Below are 18,350 nucleotides of genomic sequence, written 5' to 3'. Positions count from 1 at the left end.
GGGACTCAGAATATGCATTGAGTTAAGAGGTAAGTTTATATGGCTGATACAAAAGGCCAAGCTGCTTAAGTTGTAGGAAAAGATTAAAGTGAAAAATACCTACATTTGAAGGAAACCCAGCCTCAAGAACAGCTGACATCTTCACATATTTCCAGCTGAAAGAAGCATAATTCCAGTGTGATGACACCCAAATGTCCTGAATAGAAGTACTAAGTACTCATCCAGTCTCCATCTTATTCCTGGGAAACACTTCCCAAAACTGAACTGACATCACTGGTGATATACAAGAGGCAACAGACAAAGTTATATTAATTAAGCAGAAGCAAGGCAGAAAACAAAATGAAACCCACAAAGCAAGAACAGAACTGAAAGAGAATATTGATTAATTAAGTTCCCATTTATCTATAGAATGGTAAACATACATTCGAGGAAGCAAGGAGATTTGGGAATTAGTACAGGAAACAGCAAAGGATAACTGCTTGATCCCAATTACTCATCACTAAAGTCACCTTCCAAATCGAGAGATGCAAACCAGCTCATACTTGTATATGGAAAGATTGCTAGACTAAAGCATTTTGAATTCATGAAACACAGGGCCTTAACTTGTTTAGCTGTGGACCGACATGCCATTTGACCAATGCAGACATGTTATGGCACATGTATCTTTCAATTCGTTTACTGCAGTTTACTGTTAGAACAGATTGCTGCCTACATATTGACTCGATTATTATAAGAGATCTCAGCTGAGTAATCTCAGAGACCATGTGTGGTGAAATATAGATCACCATGAAGTGTACTAATGCTAGGCTTGTCCCATGAATCAGTGACTTATATTCAGAATCCTTATGTCAAGAAATGCACCCCTACCTAAATTTGTGATCCATGCAACTATGCTTGCAGACAGAGACCTTAAAAGAAATGCATTTCCACAATTTGGAAAACACAGACTCTTTCCACAAAGGAGTTTTTTGCCTTATTCTTTGCTCGATGACAAGAGCAGAGCTCTAAGATCCAAGGTAGCGTGAAGATGCACAACCATCCTTGATTGCAAGCAAAATTCAGCAACTAGCTAGTTCCATATCTACCAGCCCATTTCTCTTGGCTTCTAAAGCATCTCACACTAAGCAAACAAAGGTCCCAAAAGAGGAAGGAAGGACACCACACCATATATGCCACTCTCGAATTCCTTGGAGAAAGGCATGATAAAAATCCAAGTTAAACAATACTATTTCAGGCATGCCCACTCATTTAGGCATGCCTACTGTAATTTTTTTAAGTCTCTTTAAACAGCAGACCATCACGCTACACAGGAATAATCAACTTTTATAATATAAAAAGGTAAAGGTTTCCCCGTGACATTAAAGTCCAGTCATGCCTGACTCTAGGGGGCGGTGCTCATCTCCGTTTCCTAGCCGAGGGAGCCAGCGCTTGATCCTAGTCTAATTTCCAGAATGCAACCCAAAGAAGTGCACTTTCCCACACAACCTGACCAATCCCACCCTACTTTGTTACATGCTATGATGCTGGTAACAGTCGCACAGAGCACAGGCATTTCTGCCCTGCCAGAGTACCATGCATAACATTTTAAGGAAGGATGCCAGCATTAAATTGTGGAATCTAATACACAAACAATCCTCTGGAAATAACTTTCCTGCTATTACAATTTGACTATGAGCAAAAAGTTTTTACCTGGTTTTGCTAAAAATGTTGGAGGGGCCACGAGGATGCCAGGCTAATCTGGCCGTATGAAGCCATCCCTGTTATAACAAACACTGATTCTGGTTTGCTACGTGGATGGGATATACATTCAGTAAGCGCAAGCTGAAGTCCACTCCGCCATGGGCATTTTAAACTAGTTGCATGGTTACAAAGGTCCTGACCATCCTGTCTTTTTCCTCATATTCCTCTCCTTAATGACTTTTCTCTCCATCACAAAACCCATAGCTTCTATCCTTCCAACAACTCCTGAGCTTCAACCTGCCCCCTCCAGCTAAGACTGTCTTTTTCCTTCTAAGTGTGAAGAAAGTGAATAGAGATGAAGAACACAAAACTAACCTCAAAAAACATTTCTACCATTTCTTGTAGATGTAGTGACTAAGAAGTAGTAAGCCTGCGCACCAGGTTTAACAAATAAGTAGACCTGGTCTCTCAAAAGGCTGTATACTAGTTATGTGTACTTTCATTGTTTTCTCAGTTGGTAGAAATAATGTCCATCACTAGACAGACCAGGTATCATAATTATATCTTTTTGCCCATAGCTGCAACCCTTGGTTCTTTCCTTAATTCCCTTTATACCATTCAGCCCTTCACTGCATTGCTGCAATAATCAACTCTACAACTTCCTATTACATTTCCCTAAAAAAAGGGGGGGAAGTAAGGAGGCTTGGGACTAAAACATTGAGCTACATTGCAAGATTATACACTACTGTAATTTTCCCTCCACAAACTAAGCTAAACAGTGGGCCAGTTTGTTGGGCTGATGTAACCCATGCTATCTAGCCATAGCCCATTCCCTCTTTAATATGGCTAAAATAAGGCTGAACTTTTTATCTACAACTTTTAGCAGGTAACTTTTAAAATGTTTGTAAACTCAGAAAAAGCACCTTTTTAGTATGGAATAAGACTCAAGCTAGAAAGAGTATGAACCCTTTCTTTGCTGCTTCCTTTTGTTTTGGGTAGATTAAATTCTGCCTAATTGAACCTACACTACAAATCCAGATTTCTCAATTGCTTCCCTGTCTGGCATCAAGCACTTCAAAACCACAGAAGACCAGAAAGTGTGGCTTTAAAAAAAGAATCAGTAAATTCCTTCCCCAGAGAATGGGTATGTCAATCATTGTTATGACTTAATTCAGGGGCTAAAAATGTGAGGAGAGGGCCAGTTTCTCACAAAACAATTGAGTGCATGCCTGCACATTTCCTCTCTTGTTGTGGATTCTACAAGGGCTAAAAATTTATTCTTTTTTTACATTTAATGAAAACCAGAAATCCAGGAACTAAGACTCATGTAGGAAGAGCAACTGCCTCCCCCATCCACTTCAGCAGATGCCCATGACACATCTAAATAAGCTGTTCCCACCAAATCATATCAATAAACAATGTATGATCACACCTGCATCCCTAGCAGACAAGACTCCCATAGAGGCATCATGTTAATTGTATATCTAAATATACAAGCCACTGAAGGAGGAAGCTATCATTTATATATTGATATTTAAAAAGGCACACTATTACATGCAATTAGGAAGTAGAGCAGATGATCAAGGCTCAAATTAGAATAGTGTCCATTAAAGTAATCTGCTCTGCCAAATGTTGGTATTATCAACATGCTGCTTCTTTCCCCATGTGACTTTCTCTCTTCCCCTTCTTTCTTGGAAAAAAATTAAACATCCTGGAAGGCGATCAGCCTTCAGGAAATGCTCACAGTAATAACTGTGCACTGAAACTATATCTCTAGACTCTAATGTGGTTAATTACAGAACACAACATCTTAGTGCTTTAAGTATTCCTCTTCGGGCCCCTCATAAAAATTGACAGACAAATTCTCACATCTATAGAGTGTTCTTTGTTTCTTAAAAGGAGACTAAGGGGCAACCACCAGAGTTTCTACATTTGCAGTGGGACCTGGAAAGATCTAATAGAAACATGGGGAGATCCGCAAGCAGGCTGTCCACTGGTTCCTACTCTTTTACCCAGCATCCTTGTCCATAGCCATGCTGGACAGAACTGATGTAACTTAAAGTACAAAATACCCAGAGGGCATCCAGCAGAGGAAGGTTACCCTGGAGCACGTCACAAACAGGTAGTAAACAAGCCAATTACACTTCACACAGGATTTTTGCAGGTCTACTCCTTAAGCAATAACAAAATTTTGATGTCTGTTTAATTGCTAAAAAGTATATAAAGCATAATAAAGCCTTAAGTAAAAATTAGAGGAAATCAGCCAGTTATAAGAATATACTCCTTTGTCAGGGGCTACATTCATTCAGCACTAGGCAGGACAAAAGGAGGTAGGGCCAAAATACCAATATAAAACTCCTACAGCTAGAAATTAGATCTTAGGACAAGCAGCATTCATTAAGATATGTGACCTTGTTTTGATTATAACAGCAAGAAATTTGGCTGCACTGACAATAACATCTTCTATTAGGCTAGACTTGATGGACACGAAGATGACACCTGAAATACCTAAATTTAGGGAGTGCCCAGACAAGTTCTAATATTCCTAAAGAAGTTACAATGAAAGAGAACATCATTTAACATTTCCTTGGCAAAACTTCCTCAAACTCTCAAAGGTTACCCTTCTATGGCTTTGATTGTACAAAAAGAATTAGGGCGTTGCACCTATTACTCATATCTATTTCCGTACATATTTGCATGCTGCAAATGGCTATTGAGTAGCCCTGCCTCTTGTTTTCAAAAAGGATATTAAAAAGCGAGATGAACTAATTTTGAATGCTACTGATTGATATTACAATATCTATCAATACATCTTGGTCACATTCCCCAGACATACCTTTAAAAAATTCCCTAGGCATACGTTTAAAGAGATTATTGCAAGCACAGGAAAAATCACCTAGATAGAGAGTAGTATACCAGTTAAGAGTGTTCGAAGGGGAACTGGAGCTCTAGGTCCTATTTTCCCCTTGACTATGACATTCCCGAGTGGTTTCAAGCCAGTAGCTGGCTCTCAGCCTAACACACATCACAGGGTTGTTGTGAAAGTAACATGAAGAGGTGGAGAATTTTGAAAGCTGCTCTGCAGGAGGTGTGATATAAATGTAATTGATAATTAGTTCAGAGGCAAGAATAAGATCACTAAATAAAACCAGGGATCCAATACCACTGTTCCTCAAATGCAGCCATGACATTAGACAAGGAAAGAATTCTTAAAAGGAAGTCACTAAAACTAAATTGTCATGCAATCCCCATGCATATTCTTAGGCCAGTGAGATCAGGGAGTAATTAGTGTCTGACACCCAAAACATGGCAAAATGTCCCCAGCTCCTAAGAACAGCATTCCTGTTCAGGTTTCCTGCCAATTATGCCTCTTGCCAGACATTCCATTCCTCTCCTTGCATGGCCCCCTCCATTTTCTTTTCTAGCAGACACTTAACTTTCAGAATTTACTGGCCACACTTAATCCTTAATAGTCAGTTTTCAGAAGGAAATGCTGCCTCTATTGTTTTAAGATTTGCTATACTTCTGCAAGCCTTAAGTGTCACTTGAACATTCTGAGGCTACCCTCTTGCTTCACACTGTACCATCTGGCAACAATCCCACAGACCAGGCATACTTAATCACTTAGTCCAAGGGCCAAATTCAACTTTGAAGAAGCTTCCAGGGCCTACCTTCTTGTGGTCAATGCAGCTGAAGGCAAATGAAGGCAAAATGCCAGTAACTAAGCCCTAGGAGAGCCACTTCAACCTTTCAGAATACGGTAAAAGCTGCACAAACTGTAAAAACCACAACATTGGTAAGGAGAAACAGGGCAGGGGCAGGGTACATGGCTATCTGGGAGACCTCAGAGGGCTAGACTGGGACTCCAGGTGTGCCAAAATTGGCCCTTAGGCCTGAATTTCTGCACTGTCACAGTCACTCATCATCTAAATTCACTTTTAAAAGCATTATCTGGAATGAAAAATCTATCCCACCACATAATTTTAATATGACAGAAGTTCAAACTACATTAATACATTAAAACATTCTTACAATATCCCACATATGGAATACATTATTCTTTCTTTTATTTTTAAGCAAACCACCAAAATAAAGCTCCAAGAATCCTCAGTCTGGTTATGTCCAGTGAGGAGAATTTCGTATATGCTCAAGAATTATAATTCAACAGTTTCTACCCTTCACAATCGGGAAGACAGAAACAGTAAGGAGGCACAAAACTGAAAATATAACCTACTTTAATGTCTCTCCAAAATGATTTCTGCAGGCATATACATTTTTCTAAGAACTAAATATTGTTGCATTTAAAATATTTCTGCTGAAACCAGTTAAACTCTGCAAAATAATATAGCACACAAATTAAGTTAACGAAACACATTAATTACCTATAGATTTGTGAGAGAATATTTACACTATTTTCTGAATCCACTACCTACTTGGTACCATGTAGGGGGTGAGACCTGGCCAGATATTTTCAGTAACTTCATCTAAAATGAAAACAAAAGATACAGCAAAACTGAAAGACAGCCATATTACCTTCTGCTCAATGAGGCTCCTGCCCAGCTAGAAGCAAAAAGCCCTCATTTGTGCTTTTGCTGTTAGATGGGTATGAGGAAACTTCTTTAGGGCTATGCTGCAACTTCTCTAAAGCTATTTGATTGTGGTCGGACATTCCATCAAATAACGGTGATAAGCTGGCATTTTGATCCTTTCCCCCTCCCTTAGCTATAGAGGTATGAGAAACCAAGACGGCTTGCTGTTCAGTATGGAATATATAAAGCACAAGGTAACAACCCTCACCCCACAGGACTTGTTCCTTTACACAATGAAGGACACAGCCACATCTGCCATCAGCAGGACAACCCATTCCACCACTGTTTCAGAGGGAAATAGTCCTAGAAGCTATAGGCAGAGTGGTCAAATTGACTCAACTTGCTTATTCCTGCCATGCTTCTAGTCAGTTCTATTTACATCACTCTTCTGATAGAACAATGCTTCAGAAACATGCCTTTAGGAATCCTTGAAATAAGATGTATCAACATGAGCCAAGCCTCAGCAGATTTTAATTGCATAAATTACATTTTCAATGGAAATAGTTTTAAGGATCCATATCTTAAAATAGAGGTGCTAAATCTGGTCTCACTTCCTTTCTCATAAATTCAAGAGCTGATACATATTATCACTTGACTAAATGCAGTTTCTCATTTCTCAAAACATTGCTACTACTTATGACAGAATTGAACTTAGTACCTTCCCATTCTTTAGTACATCAAATTTAACATTACTGGACAGTAAAGACAAATTCAATATTAAGCAAATATGCTCTTCCAAAAAAGTATGAAGAACAGGTGCCTCACATGCTTCAAAACTGGTATGGATTACCACCACTGTCTCAGAGGCCCAAGAAAAGCAAGAGAAAAGGCAGGTCCACTTCTTCCACTCTAGTGAAGAAAATGAATCAAATGCTAGAGAGCCCATTATATCTTCCCCAACCAGCTGAACCTGACTATACAGCAACAGCAAAAGCCACTTATCACCAAGTGAAAACAGGGCAACACAGAAACAGCTGGAGGCTAGGCAGAAAGTTCTGTAAGGAAGAGCAAGTATACGCATGCATATTATACACTGAATGGAGCTGCAGTTGTGGTGGTAAGAGCAGGAATAGGTGGAAAGCAAGGCAGTGAAGTACATGACTCACTTACACTGCTGCCATCATTTCTGTGACGCAGCTCCACCCACCGATCTGAACACATGCGTGTGATAGAAACCATCCACCACCAACCCAACCGTGGTTACTCTCTGAACTAACCAGGTATGAAAATATCCACAATGAACAGAAAGTGTTTACCACAGGCAATGCCATTTTAGAGCTTGTGTTCTCTATAGAAGGATCACAACAGACAATCCTTGCTTCTTAACTTCTTGCATGTTAAGTTCTCTCCACAGTTCTTGAATGTTTCTCCCTACGGAAATTCAGAAGTTCCTCAATTATTCTGATCAAGCAACAAATCAATCCAACACTAAGCAAGCGAATTTTTACTCTTGATCCAGTAAAGGCTATCATTCAATTCCTGGATCTGATGGATGAATTCTTATAGTTAGCCAGTTAAAACTTGCACACTCAATATTTAGATAAAATTCAGTAAGAAACTAACTTCTACAATATGCCTTACAGAGAAAATATGGAAGCAGGAATTAACAAGCACTGTATTTGTCACCTTTAACAAACCCTTTCAGGAACAAGCAACCACTGGGAGATTGTAGATGCGTACTGGGTGGATCCAGGGGCAACAATACTGTGGAAAGAATAACAGAACAGCAGTACAACAACAGTAGTTCTTTGGGACTAACATGGAAACTGTACCAAAAATAAAAATTTAGGAAAGAAATACAAATGCAATTACCCAGTTTGCACGTAACAGCTAACTAAAGGTTGTTTAATGCATAGTCGCTTGTGACCACACAACCCTATTCCTGGGTTATTGTTGTGTCAGAACCTGGAATCTTGGATTTTTAAGGGACTGAACAAGCCAGAATTAACTCAAATGCCATCCATGTTTTGCTCTTGGGTTAACTCCCAATACAATCCAGAATTCCCTGTTTATGATCCTCATAATTTCTGGGTTGTTCAATTGTGGCTAAGACAAGTCACTGGAACTTACTAAACTGAAACTTCTGAATGAACAAGTTGCAACTTAAATGCTGTGCACAGGTTCAGACATCACAGAATGCCACATTCATGGGCTCACAGGCTGTTGCTGGAAAGCAGAAATTGTTCAAGCACAGGGCACATTCCCACAATTCTTGGTTAATTCATTGCCACAATTATATCTGAACAGGGTTGTACTGTATACACGAACTTCAACTGAATTACATAGCTAAGTTGGTTGCTGCCATCAAGAACTGCCATCAAAAATTGTTGTGAACTGCCCAGAAATCATTGGGTATTGGATGACACAGAAATGTATTTAAGAAGTTTGAACTTGTCCCTTCCATAACTATATAAACAGTGAATTAAAAAGTAATCAAGTACACAAGCACCCAGTTCTCAGTTGCAAATGTTTCAAGCTCAGCATAATTTAGTCTGAGGCCTTGTTTTACTGTCTTAAAATTAAAAATCCAAACATTTCCTACATGTATGAAATCGCTGAGTATGCAATAGTTTACTGTATTTTAATGATGCACTTGTTCTGTACTAAATAGCAGCTTCAGCCGTCATTTATCCTGGCCCATTTGGAACCCTATAGCCGTCACTGCAATTGACCTACCACTTCTTAGCAAAATGGAATATCCACAACCAGTCAAAACAATTTTCATAATCTTCAGTTAAATTGTGCAATACTGTGGTCAAAAATCCAGTTTCTGTAAAATGCTCATAACTAAGTGCAGCAGCAAGCAGCAAGGAGAGGGGATTTTTTTTTAAAGAATAAAGGCCTGGGATTTTTATCTTCTTCCTAGCTTCTCAAACAACCTTGCCAATTTTCTGTACCAGTTACAGACCCTATTACATAAAGGACACTGAACTAGTTGTGGAATGCTTCTGATGCAAGATGGCAATCTTTACATGTCTAATATCTGCGAAATCATGTCATTCTTACTACGGCACAAACACCAAATGCACTCTTTCTGATGAAATACCTCTGACACAAAATATAATGGAAATAAATATTCCAAACAATAGGATCCAAAAGTGTTCCCAACTTCTTCAGCTACCTGTCTCTGACTCATCAAATGATGCAGCTAAACATTTTACATGCATTGAGGCTTTCACGTAGTGACTTACAGTGCCATTCTCATGAACAAAAGCTAATTTGGAAAACAGTCACCATTCCCTGTAATATAAAAGAGCAATAGATTGAGAATTTAAAACAGGAAGGTGTATTAATCTAGAAGGAGCAGTGGAAGAAAAATGGAAATTAATGGCACAGTACTGAAACAGCCTTTCAAAATGTAAAGCAATAAAGCCATGTTGGGCAGCCAAGCAAAGAAGCAAAAATTGACACTTTCTGCCCCCTGCAGTTTATACTGACATTTGGATTTTTAAGATACAGAGACTGAGAGAAAAAAAGGAGACTGAATTCCAAAAAATCAAATGACACAATCATTTCAGTTTTTCGATGGGTAACCCATAATGAAAGACTTCCCAAGTCTGTGTTTCTTTGATAACTAATGGTCAACTAACTATTTTATTCTAGCAAGCCTTTGTTTTTCTGCTTTCTGTTTCTGCATACCAATTAGGCTGAAGAGGAGGAGATCCTTCTGACAAAGAATGATCTCCAAAAGTTTCCTACACAAATCCCAACAGCAATATTCTACAAAAAAGCAACAATAACTATTAAGATGCTAGAGTGGAAAATGTTTCTTCTTCAAAGCAATGTGTGTTTTTACACCCCCCTCTCTCCCTAAAATTATGGGAGTCAATAATGCATGCCGTCTTGCTTGACATATGAACAGCAAAAATTATTTGGTTCAAGGGCCTAGGTTTACTTATAAATATTATGATTAACATGAATATTATTATTAATCCATAATCAGAGCCAGAAAACCCTAAGAATCCATGCTTATTTCACTTCTCTAAACAGTCGAAGTACTTTCAAAATGAGCATTGTAAACCAAAATAAGACAGTTAAACTTTCTTTTGAACTACCACGAAAGATACAAGGGCTGTTAGTTCTCAATCAATTGAATTATCTGGATGTACTCATGCAGTAGAATGAGGTGGAAAGGCAATGGCAGAGCCTGAGGTAACAGAAAGGCTATAAGCACTTCAGACTGCAGGCAGGGAGCTGCATCTATGAATCGCTTCTGTAAGAAAAGAACTAGCATACAGTAAGAGGAAATGTGTACTAAAACCTTACACACTGCTCTTATTTTCTACCTTCAAAAAATGCTACCTCACACCTGCAATCTGAAGTGGTAGAGTCCACTTTCCCACCCCATTCTGATCCAGTCACAGTAATTTGCAGACAAGTTTTAGGGCCTATGCAGGTGCATAAATGCGGCACAATGCTAAGATCCATGCACACCACCAAACAGAACACACACAGCCATGGGGGCTCACATTTAGGTACTTCTTGCACATCAAAACCAACAGGAACACCTGCTTGGAAATTATCAGATGGACAACCACCACATAATCCTCCTATGCCTTTTCACTGTCTTCCCAAAGGACTTTACACATAAACTATCTGACATCAGGTTTTTTTGCAGATAAATTGCTACGTTCTGTTTACATTTTTAACCAATCCAGAATCTGAAATTTATTCAGTTGTGGCACCTAAAATTTGATGCTGGCTCCTAAAAAAGGCCTTCATCATTACTAATGCTATAAAATATTTGTTTCCGCTTTTAGTGTTTTGTACTATGGATTTACTGAGTGTGTTGGCTCTCAGTTCCCAAGCCTTACTTTCATCAAGGTCTACATGTGCAACTGTGGGTAAGGCCCATACTGGACAGAAAATTATTTGATGAAGATGACTAGGGAAGAAAACCAGGGAAAATCATTTATCAGTAAGAAAATATATAATGAGGACTGAGCTACATACAGAATCAAACCAGCAGGAAAAGCAAACCTAAATAACCGCTTATTCTTCAGAGTATTTTTAGTATGATTTCTCTATACTTCCTATAGAATAGAATAAATGCATTTAAGGCACTTCCCTTTCCTCTGCACATATTGCTAATTTAATTATCTTTCCCACTTTGCTCTCCTAATATAATCAGTGGATGCTCCATAGGTTTTTTTTAACCTACTCCACACATATGGATTGTGTGCAGAACCATTTCCACCTATTGTGCTCCTGGAAACACTATTTGCTTCCTCTGCCTGTCTGGAAATGCTGGGTGCACTTGCAGCTTCTACCTCCATAACTAACTAGCCCAAACTGCAGGATGACCTCTCCCACCCATCTACCTTCTCCCCCACACCCTTTTCCTTTCACTGCCCGTGCGCCCACCTTTCTTCCTTCCCAATCACACTAACTCAACTCAGTACAGCCACTCTCTGGGGTGAGGGGCGGTGAGAGATGTGAAATAAAGACACCCATTTCCCTCTTTTTCAGCTTTCCTTCTCTCCAAAGATGCAAACAGCACTATCACATTCCCTGTGCCCAGCACAGCCCTTGATAGGAAGGGAACCCGCGTCAAATTCATGGGCAGCACCTCGCCTAAAGTGCAGAAAAGCAGGCCTGACATGCTCTTTAGCCCTGGGAGTTCTCAAATCTCCTTCCCTCCCCTATGCACTCTCTGCAGTTGCCTGATTCCGGGAAACCCTCGCTCCCTCCAACACCTACAGCAGCAGCAAGACGAGGGAGAGGATGCTCCCCCTCCTCTCAGATCCCCCAAATTGTGGGGTCTGGAAACTCATCCACCTTTACTCTCCCCCTCCACCTAGACTCACGCCCAGCAGACCGCCAAGAGCAGCAGTCTATGGGACGCAGAAGAGATTTAAACATCGATGCGAGCAGACTAGTTCCCTGCTCCCATGGGGCAGCACTGCATGCATATTTTGGGGTGGGGAAAAGAGAAGAAAAGAGAGCGAGCGCGAGAGGGAAAGGGGAAGAATCCCGCCCCCCAGCGGGGAAGCATTGCAACCAGGAATAGGAGGCGGCGAAAGGGAGGAAGGGGGACCGAAGAGTGCGCCTGTCCGGGTCGGTCCGTCCCGAGCCAGCCAGCCTGGCGGCCGGGCGGGCGGGTGCCATGCCTATAATTACACACCGCGATCATCTCTTCCTCCTCCATCATTACCTTGCGCTTCCTGGTCTCGGCCGACCCGCTCCACACGAAGCACTGGTAGATCACCCGCAGGTTCTGCTTCCAGTTCTCCACCTTGAAGCCGGTCACATGGCAGCACCCGGCGGCCGGCGGACTCATGTCAGACCCCCCCACATCAATCCGCCCGCCCCGCCGGCACGGCTTCTTCGGAGCTTCGGGGCAGGAGGCGGCCGCGGCGGCGCGGGGGGGCGGCGGGGGGGCGGCGCGGGGGAGGAAGCCCGCGGCGGCGGCGGCGGCGGAGCCGATGGCAGCGCTGCGTGAAGGCGAAGGGGACGGGACAGGCGGGACGGAGGGTGGGGGGAGGGAGCCCCTCCCTCGCCGCTTGGGGAGGAGGAAGAGGAGGAGGAGGAGGATCCTCCCTCTCCCCCTCTCCCTCTCGCTCGCTCGCTCGCTCGCCCTCCCTCGCTCGGTCCGTCGGGCTCCCGCCCGCGCTCTCCGCTTCCTCGCCGAGGGGGGCGACTGCGGGCCGCCACCCCCCTCAGGGCTGCGCGGCCTCCGCCGCCCCCGCCGACTGCAGTGGTGCGAGGTGGGTGGCTGGCTGGCTGGCTGGGTGGGGGAGCGCGGCGCGTGAGGCGGGTGGGGGAGGGGAGCGGCGCGGCTCTTCTCCTTCCTCCTCCTCCTCCTCCGCGGCTTCTTCCTCCCTCTTTACTCTTCTCTCCTCCTCTCCGCCCTCCCCTCCTCCTCCTCCTCGCCGCCGCCGCCGCCGCCGCTTCAACCCCGCCCCGCCCCCGGCTGCTCCGAACAAAGCGCCGACGACGCCTCTGAGGAGGCAAAGCGCCACAAAGATGAGGAGCGAGAGACGCGGTCTGAGGAGAATCTTCGCCGCCGCCGCCGCGCGCTACCTCATGGAGGCCTCCGGGGAGGCGGCGGCGGAGGGGAGGCGATACAGGGAGAGGGGAAGCCCTGGCGGCGGCGCGGGTGTCGCTGTGGGCGGGGGGGGCGGGCGGGAGGGGTGTGTTCTTCGCCTTCGCTTTCCTCTCTCAAGTCAGCCCAAGCGAAGAGCTCGCCCGGGTGCCTGTCTCTTTAAATCGTTCTCTCGCTTCCCTCCCCCCCCCCCCGCCAAACCACCCCCTCAATGTTTAATGATCCCCTCCGAGAGAGAGCGAGCTAGCGAGAGCGCGAGCGCGGCGAACTCAACCTAAGCCCCGCCGGGCCCGAAGCGGGATAAACCAATTGGGAAAGGAGCGAGGGGGGAGGCAAAGGGAGGTGGGGGGAGGCAAAGGGGGGAATCTTCGCCCACGAACCCGCAAGGAGGCCCGACGGCTGCGCTCCTATTGGTGACTGCTAGTGCAAGTGTCGTCCCTCCGATGTTTCTCATTGGCCGGTGCCGCCTTCCCTTAGAGCGGGAGGAGGAGAGAGAGAAAGAGAAAGGCAGATTCGCTCGCCTCGCTCCCTCCCCGGTGCCCGTTGATTGACAAAGGAAGTTAAGGAGACACCAGAAAAGGGAGGGGGCACGTGTTGCAGCGGGAACGCGGTGATTGGCAGAGCCGCTTGCCGCTCTTGCATCACCGGGTTCGAATGCCGTGTCGGATTGGCCAAGAAAAGGCTGTCAGGGTAAGTACCGCCTTCGTTAGCACTGGCGAGCAGGAAACGTGGGGGGGGCGGGGAAACAGGGAAGCGCAATGCGAGCGCTGTCACATCCGCCCAGCGTCGCAGCTTCTCTGTTACCCCAGTGATTTCTCGTGGGGAGGGGAGGGCGCGGAGCGGCGCGGAGCGGCGGGACTGGTCAATTAGCCCTCAGCAATGGCAGCTCTGCCCCTCCGGCCCAGGCCCGGCCCCTCGCGGCCGAGCCGCAGGCCCGCCGCCCGCCCCTGGGGCTCGGATGCAGCAGCAGCCGCCGCCCCGTGGAGCGAGCCCGGTTGGGCAATCTGCAGGCGCTTCCCCTGGCTGACCTTGCTGCGCCGCTGCCTCCTCCCGGGCGGCTCTCCACGTGCTGCCGATCTGCTTTCGCCGCCGGTCTTCTCTGCGCACCGGCGTCGTGGGACCGCAGCAACGGCCCCGCCGCTATTGACACGATTCGCCTGCGGCGGTGCAGCAAGACCCGCGGCTTCTGGAATACATGGGGACGGCCAGGTGCCGTGACGCGCAAAACCGTCCTTTCTCCCGACCCCGTTGGGCAAGGAACTCGCCTAAACCCTGTCCCCTCATGACTACAGGAATAAAACTGTATCAGCTGCCTGGCACCGTCCTGCGGCACCGTCCTGCGAGTGTTGTGGCCGTCCTACAACTGCTGGCATTCCCCAGCTTTGGTTACTAGGGTGGTCTAGCAATCAAAGTTATTCGGGAGTGAGCAGCATTTTCTTGCAGAAAAGGAAAATAGTAAACGTAGTAAAATCGGCATCTATCACCATACAGTTGCCCAGTCAGCTGCCTGCTGTCTCTGAGATGTGGTACACTTAAGAAAAGATGATGCACCAAGCGGCCTCAGCATTGGTGGTGCCTGAGGTGCTGATGCTGAGCCTGACGGCCTCTCCCCACAGCACCTTCCACTCTCTGGGTGGGAATTTAATTTGGCAAACTGGGACAAGAGAACATACATAAAAGGATCGTTTCCCTTCCCTTGTGTTCTATAGCTGGCTTCCCCAACCTGGTGCCCTTCTAATGCATGGAAATGCAACCCCCATCATCCCCAACCAGCCCGGCCATTGGCAGGCTTCCTGGGAGTTGTAGCCCCATTCATCAAGGGGGCATCAAGTGGGGAGACTGATGTATAGAGGGTGCTCCAGGTTAAACCACTGAGCTATGTACCCGTTCACTGTCTACTCTTAAGATCACCTGATTCCAAAGATTAGATCAGTGGTTTCTGGGCTGCAGAGCAAGCTTCCTGGCGCATCTTGCCAATATGGCAATTCCTTCTGCTGAAGAGCAGCCCAGGCACCTGAACTTGCTTCAAGCTCTGTGCTGTCTGGACAACAGTGAACAAGGGGCTTGCAAAGCAGGCCCTATTAAATACTCTGGGGAAGGCTATTAATCAGCAATAAATTCTATTACCTGCTGTCCCAAACTAGGTAATTCCAATGTCCCCAAATGAGGCAGACAGCAATGTATTAGATGTACATTCATTTATACCAGCAAGAAATCAGAACAAAAGAGATACCATGTCTGTTCATTAGGTAGTTGGACAATGACTGAATCCATTTTTCTCTGAACACATAATCACCATTTCCTTCCCCCAGCTCTACATGTGTGTCTTGACTGGAAAACTTTAACAGAGAAATTAAACTGGCAAAGCTGTCAAAAAAAGCTTAATGTATCAAATATCTGCATGCCAGGTAGTTATCAAATGCAGAACAGTGAGACCATTTTAAAAAAAACCCACTGGTGACTTGCTTGATTCCTTTGACACAGCTACAGCTATTCAGCGGGACCTAGACAGCCATTCCTGGGAAAAGGAGGTTTTGCCCCAGGAGTAGATGAATAACCACCTGTTTACTAAAACACGTGTTTATTAAGGAGAAGGTAAGTTCAATACTAACCAGTTTGGAGCTACTGGGGCAAGGCTACCTTGTCCTATATTAGTAGCTGCTCAGGCTCCACTGAATTCCGTGGAAATTTAGAGCAGATAGCCAGTGGCTTCCACTTTAATGTACTTCCTGGGAGGAAAACAGAGGTGTTGCACCATGTAGTTGAACCTTGAGAATTTCTGCTTTTATACCCTATGCATTCAAGGCAACATAATGGAACAGCTAAACGGCAGTCAAAGCCAAGTGAGAAGAGAAAATGGAGACACTTTTTTTTTTTTTGGCTATGCCATAAAGGTCAAATCAGTTTACTTCCACTTTATATAGGAGTTTACAAGTTTGTACTTGTTTAGACATCTAGCCTCAGAAGGTTCCCAATATAGTAGAAGGTCTCAAAGGAACCAACCTAGGGAGACTGCAAAATCTACAAAAGGTACTTTGGAAAGACATCCTGGATTGACTGAAGAATTGGAATTATCCATTAGGAAGCAACAAGCTGTGTTGGTTTTACTACACTTTTATTATATAAATAAAGATATATAATAAATGTTCTGAACAAACATGACATTCAGAAAGAAAAAAACTGCAAGCATCATTCTCTTAACATTCTCAAATATCCCTGAAAACACCTCTCTAATGTTAGATTGGGGGGGAACAATCATCCATTACACAACACCAAATGCAGTAGGCTCTTTTGTGATGAAAGGGGACAAATGAAATGAGAGGGGACAAATTTGCAGGGCAGAACTGCTAGCAGGAGGAGTCATCCTTGGAATTTATTAACACTGCCCCCTATTTTTCACATCAACAGGCATCAGAATCAGAAGCAAGCCTTGCTGAAGCAAAAGTATGGAGAGAAATAGCCCATATGGAAGTGCTACAGGAGAGAAATGGCAGGAGGATGGTTGGGCACTTCCTGCCTGCCAACCATCCCCTGAAAGTCCAAGGTGGGATTAGAAGGGTGTCTTCCTGATCCAAGAAGGCCTTGCTACAGGCACCATGAACAATTCTCCCCCTGCCACCTCAATATCCAAACTCAGAGGGGTCATCCCATGGGATGCCCACAGCTCAATGACAGAATACCTGCTTGGCATGGCTGAAGGTTAAGGCTGAGAAAATTCTTGTCTGAAGCTTTAGAGAGCTGTTGCTGCCAGTCGGTGTCAACAATACTGGCTAGATGGTCCAATGTCCTGACTCAGTATAAGGCTGGTTCCTGTGTTTCTATGAAGTTGAATGGCGGGAGATTCTGGACAGTATACAGAATGCAGTGGCTACCAGTCAAAGTCCTCCACCCACATTACACGGGTCCGCAGCATCCCTGCGCTGAAGCAGCAGCTGAGCTGCTCTGCAGGTGTAGCTAGTCCCCACGGCCACCGCCCTCCATGCACTGAGGGTGGTCGGCTGCAAGGGGACCCCTGGCATGCAAGCTGCTTCACAAAGTGAGGGGCTCCGTGCAATCTGGAGGGCCAGCTGGATGCCTACACAGGTTCCTCTGGAGACAATAATGTTCAACACGTGATAGTTGGAGGGGGGTGCTGCCCTATTATGTGATGTCTTAGACCAGCCTTCCCTAACCTGATGGCTTTCAGAGGCATTTGGACCATAACTCCCAGAATTCCCATCCAGCAGGGCCATGGACTGGGAATTCTGGGTGTCGCAGGCCAACAGGTCCAGGAGCCACAAAGGTTGGGCAAGCTTGCTTTAGATTGTTTTAAAAGGGGATTTGGCAAAGTCCTTAAGAATAAAACTTCTAGATCTAGGATCCAAGGGAGCGTGTCTCTGAGTCCCAGTTGCTGGGAAATAACAGGGGAGACTCAGGTACACTTTTACAGAGGACAGTCCTCCGAAAAGCTGCCCTGCTCAATTCCAGTCTGAAAATAAAAATGAGGACCTGTTGCCTATCCACCATTAGCAGCCAGCCAGCAGGCCACATAAGTTTTCTATTTTAAATGTAAACTGAGAAATTAGTCTTAATTTATATTTTAAATAATCATTTCTAAATTTCTGTCTGTACATGTACATTAACACTTGAAGTTTTTCATGCACATATTTGTAAATTATGCGTGCAATGTCCTTATGGAACACTGTCTTTTGTCAACTTTTATTTTTGACAATTCATCTATGTCCTGCTAATGGGCTTCCCACAGACATCTAGTCAGTCATTGTGGAAAGGAGGATGCTGGCCGAATGGGCCTCTTCTCCCACCTTGCAAGGCTCTGCCTCTGTTCAAGAGAACATGGAGTCAGCAGCAGAAAGCGGTCACTCGCAGGAGGCATTTGGCCAGCCCTTCAGTCACAGGCTTTGGCAGACAATGTAAGCCTTCCGGAAACACAGTGGCAGTGGCTAAGACAGAGGCGGGACAGGCCTAGGGGGTCAGGAGTCATTCAGGCTCCCCCACCTTTGCACAGCTCCAGCAGGAGACTCAAACCAGACTGTAGC

At 44.8% G+C, this 18,350-nt stretch overlaps 1 protein-coding gene and 1 long non-coding RNA gene across 4 annotated transcripts in view; one reads left to right on the top strand and one right to left on the bottom strand.

The window, feature by feature from the left end:
* USP22 (ubiquitin specific peptidase 22) overlaps positions 1-12,617 on the bottom strand; it is a 97,862-nt gene extending 85,245 nt beyond the window's left edge. Inside the window, exons 1-4 of one of the 3 annotated variants that reach the window (XM_044433862.1) lie at positions 12,424-12,483; positions 7,896-7,973; positions 7,526-7,640; positions 6,114-6,164 (exon numbers count right to left, since the gene is read on the bottom strand). In XM_044433862.1, coding sequence (XP_044289797.1) covers positions 6,114-6,164; positions 7,526-7,540 — 66 coding nt within the window. In that variant the 5' untranslated portion in view covers positions 7,541-7,640; positions 7,896-7,973; positions 12,424-12,483. Of the gene's footprint in view, positions 1-6,062; positions 6,082-6,113; positions 6,165-7,525; positions 7,641-7,895; positions 7,974-12,423 lie in introns of those variants that run through there. The other 2 variants (XM_044433861.1, XM_044433863.1) reach the window with 2 other exon arrangements.
* Positions 12,618-14,314: 1,697 nt separating this feature from the next.
* On the top strand, positions 14,315-17,993 carry LOC123025275. Its single transcript, XR_006415091.1, has 2 exons — positions 14,315-15,909; positions 16,723-17,993. It is a non-coding gene; the product is annotated as an uncharacterized LOC123025275 (long non-coding RNA).
* Positions 17,994-18,350: the final 357 nt, after the last annotated feature.

This window comes from Varanus komodoensis, unplaced genomic scaffold (genome assembly GCF_004798865.1).
Source record: "Varanus komodoensis strain SLA01 unplaced genomic scaffold, ASM479886v1 scaffold26, whole genome shotgun sequence".
In the NCBI taxonomy this organism is placed as follows: Eukaryota; Metazoa; Chordata; class Lepidosauria; order Squamata; family Varanidae; genus Varanus; species Varanus komodoensis.
This window is presented reverse-complemented; position numbering and strand designations above follow the sequence as displayed.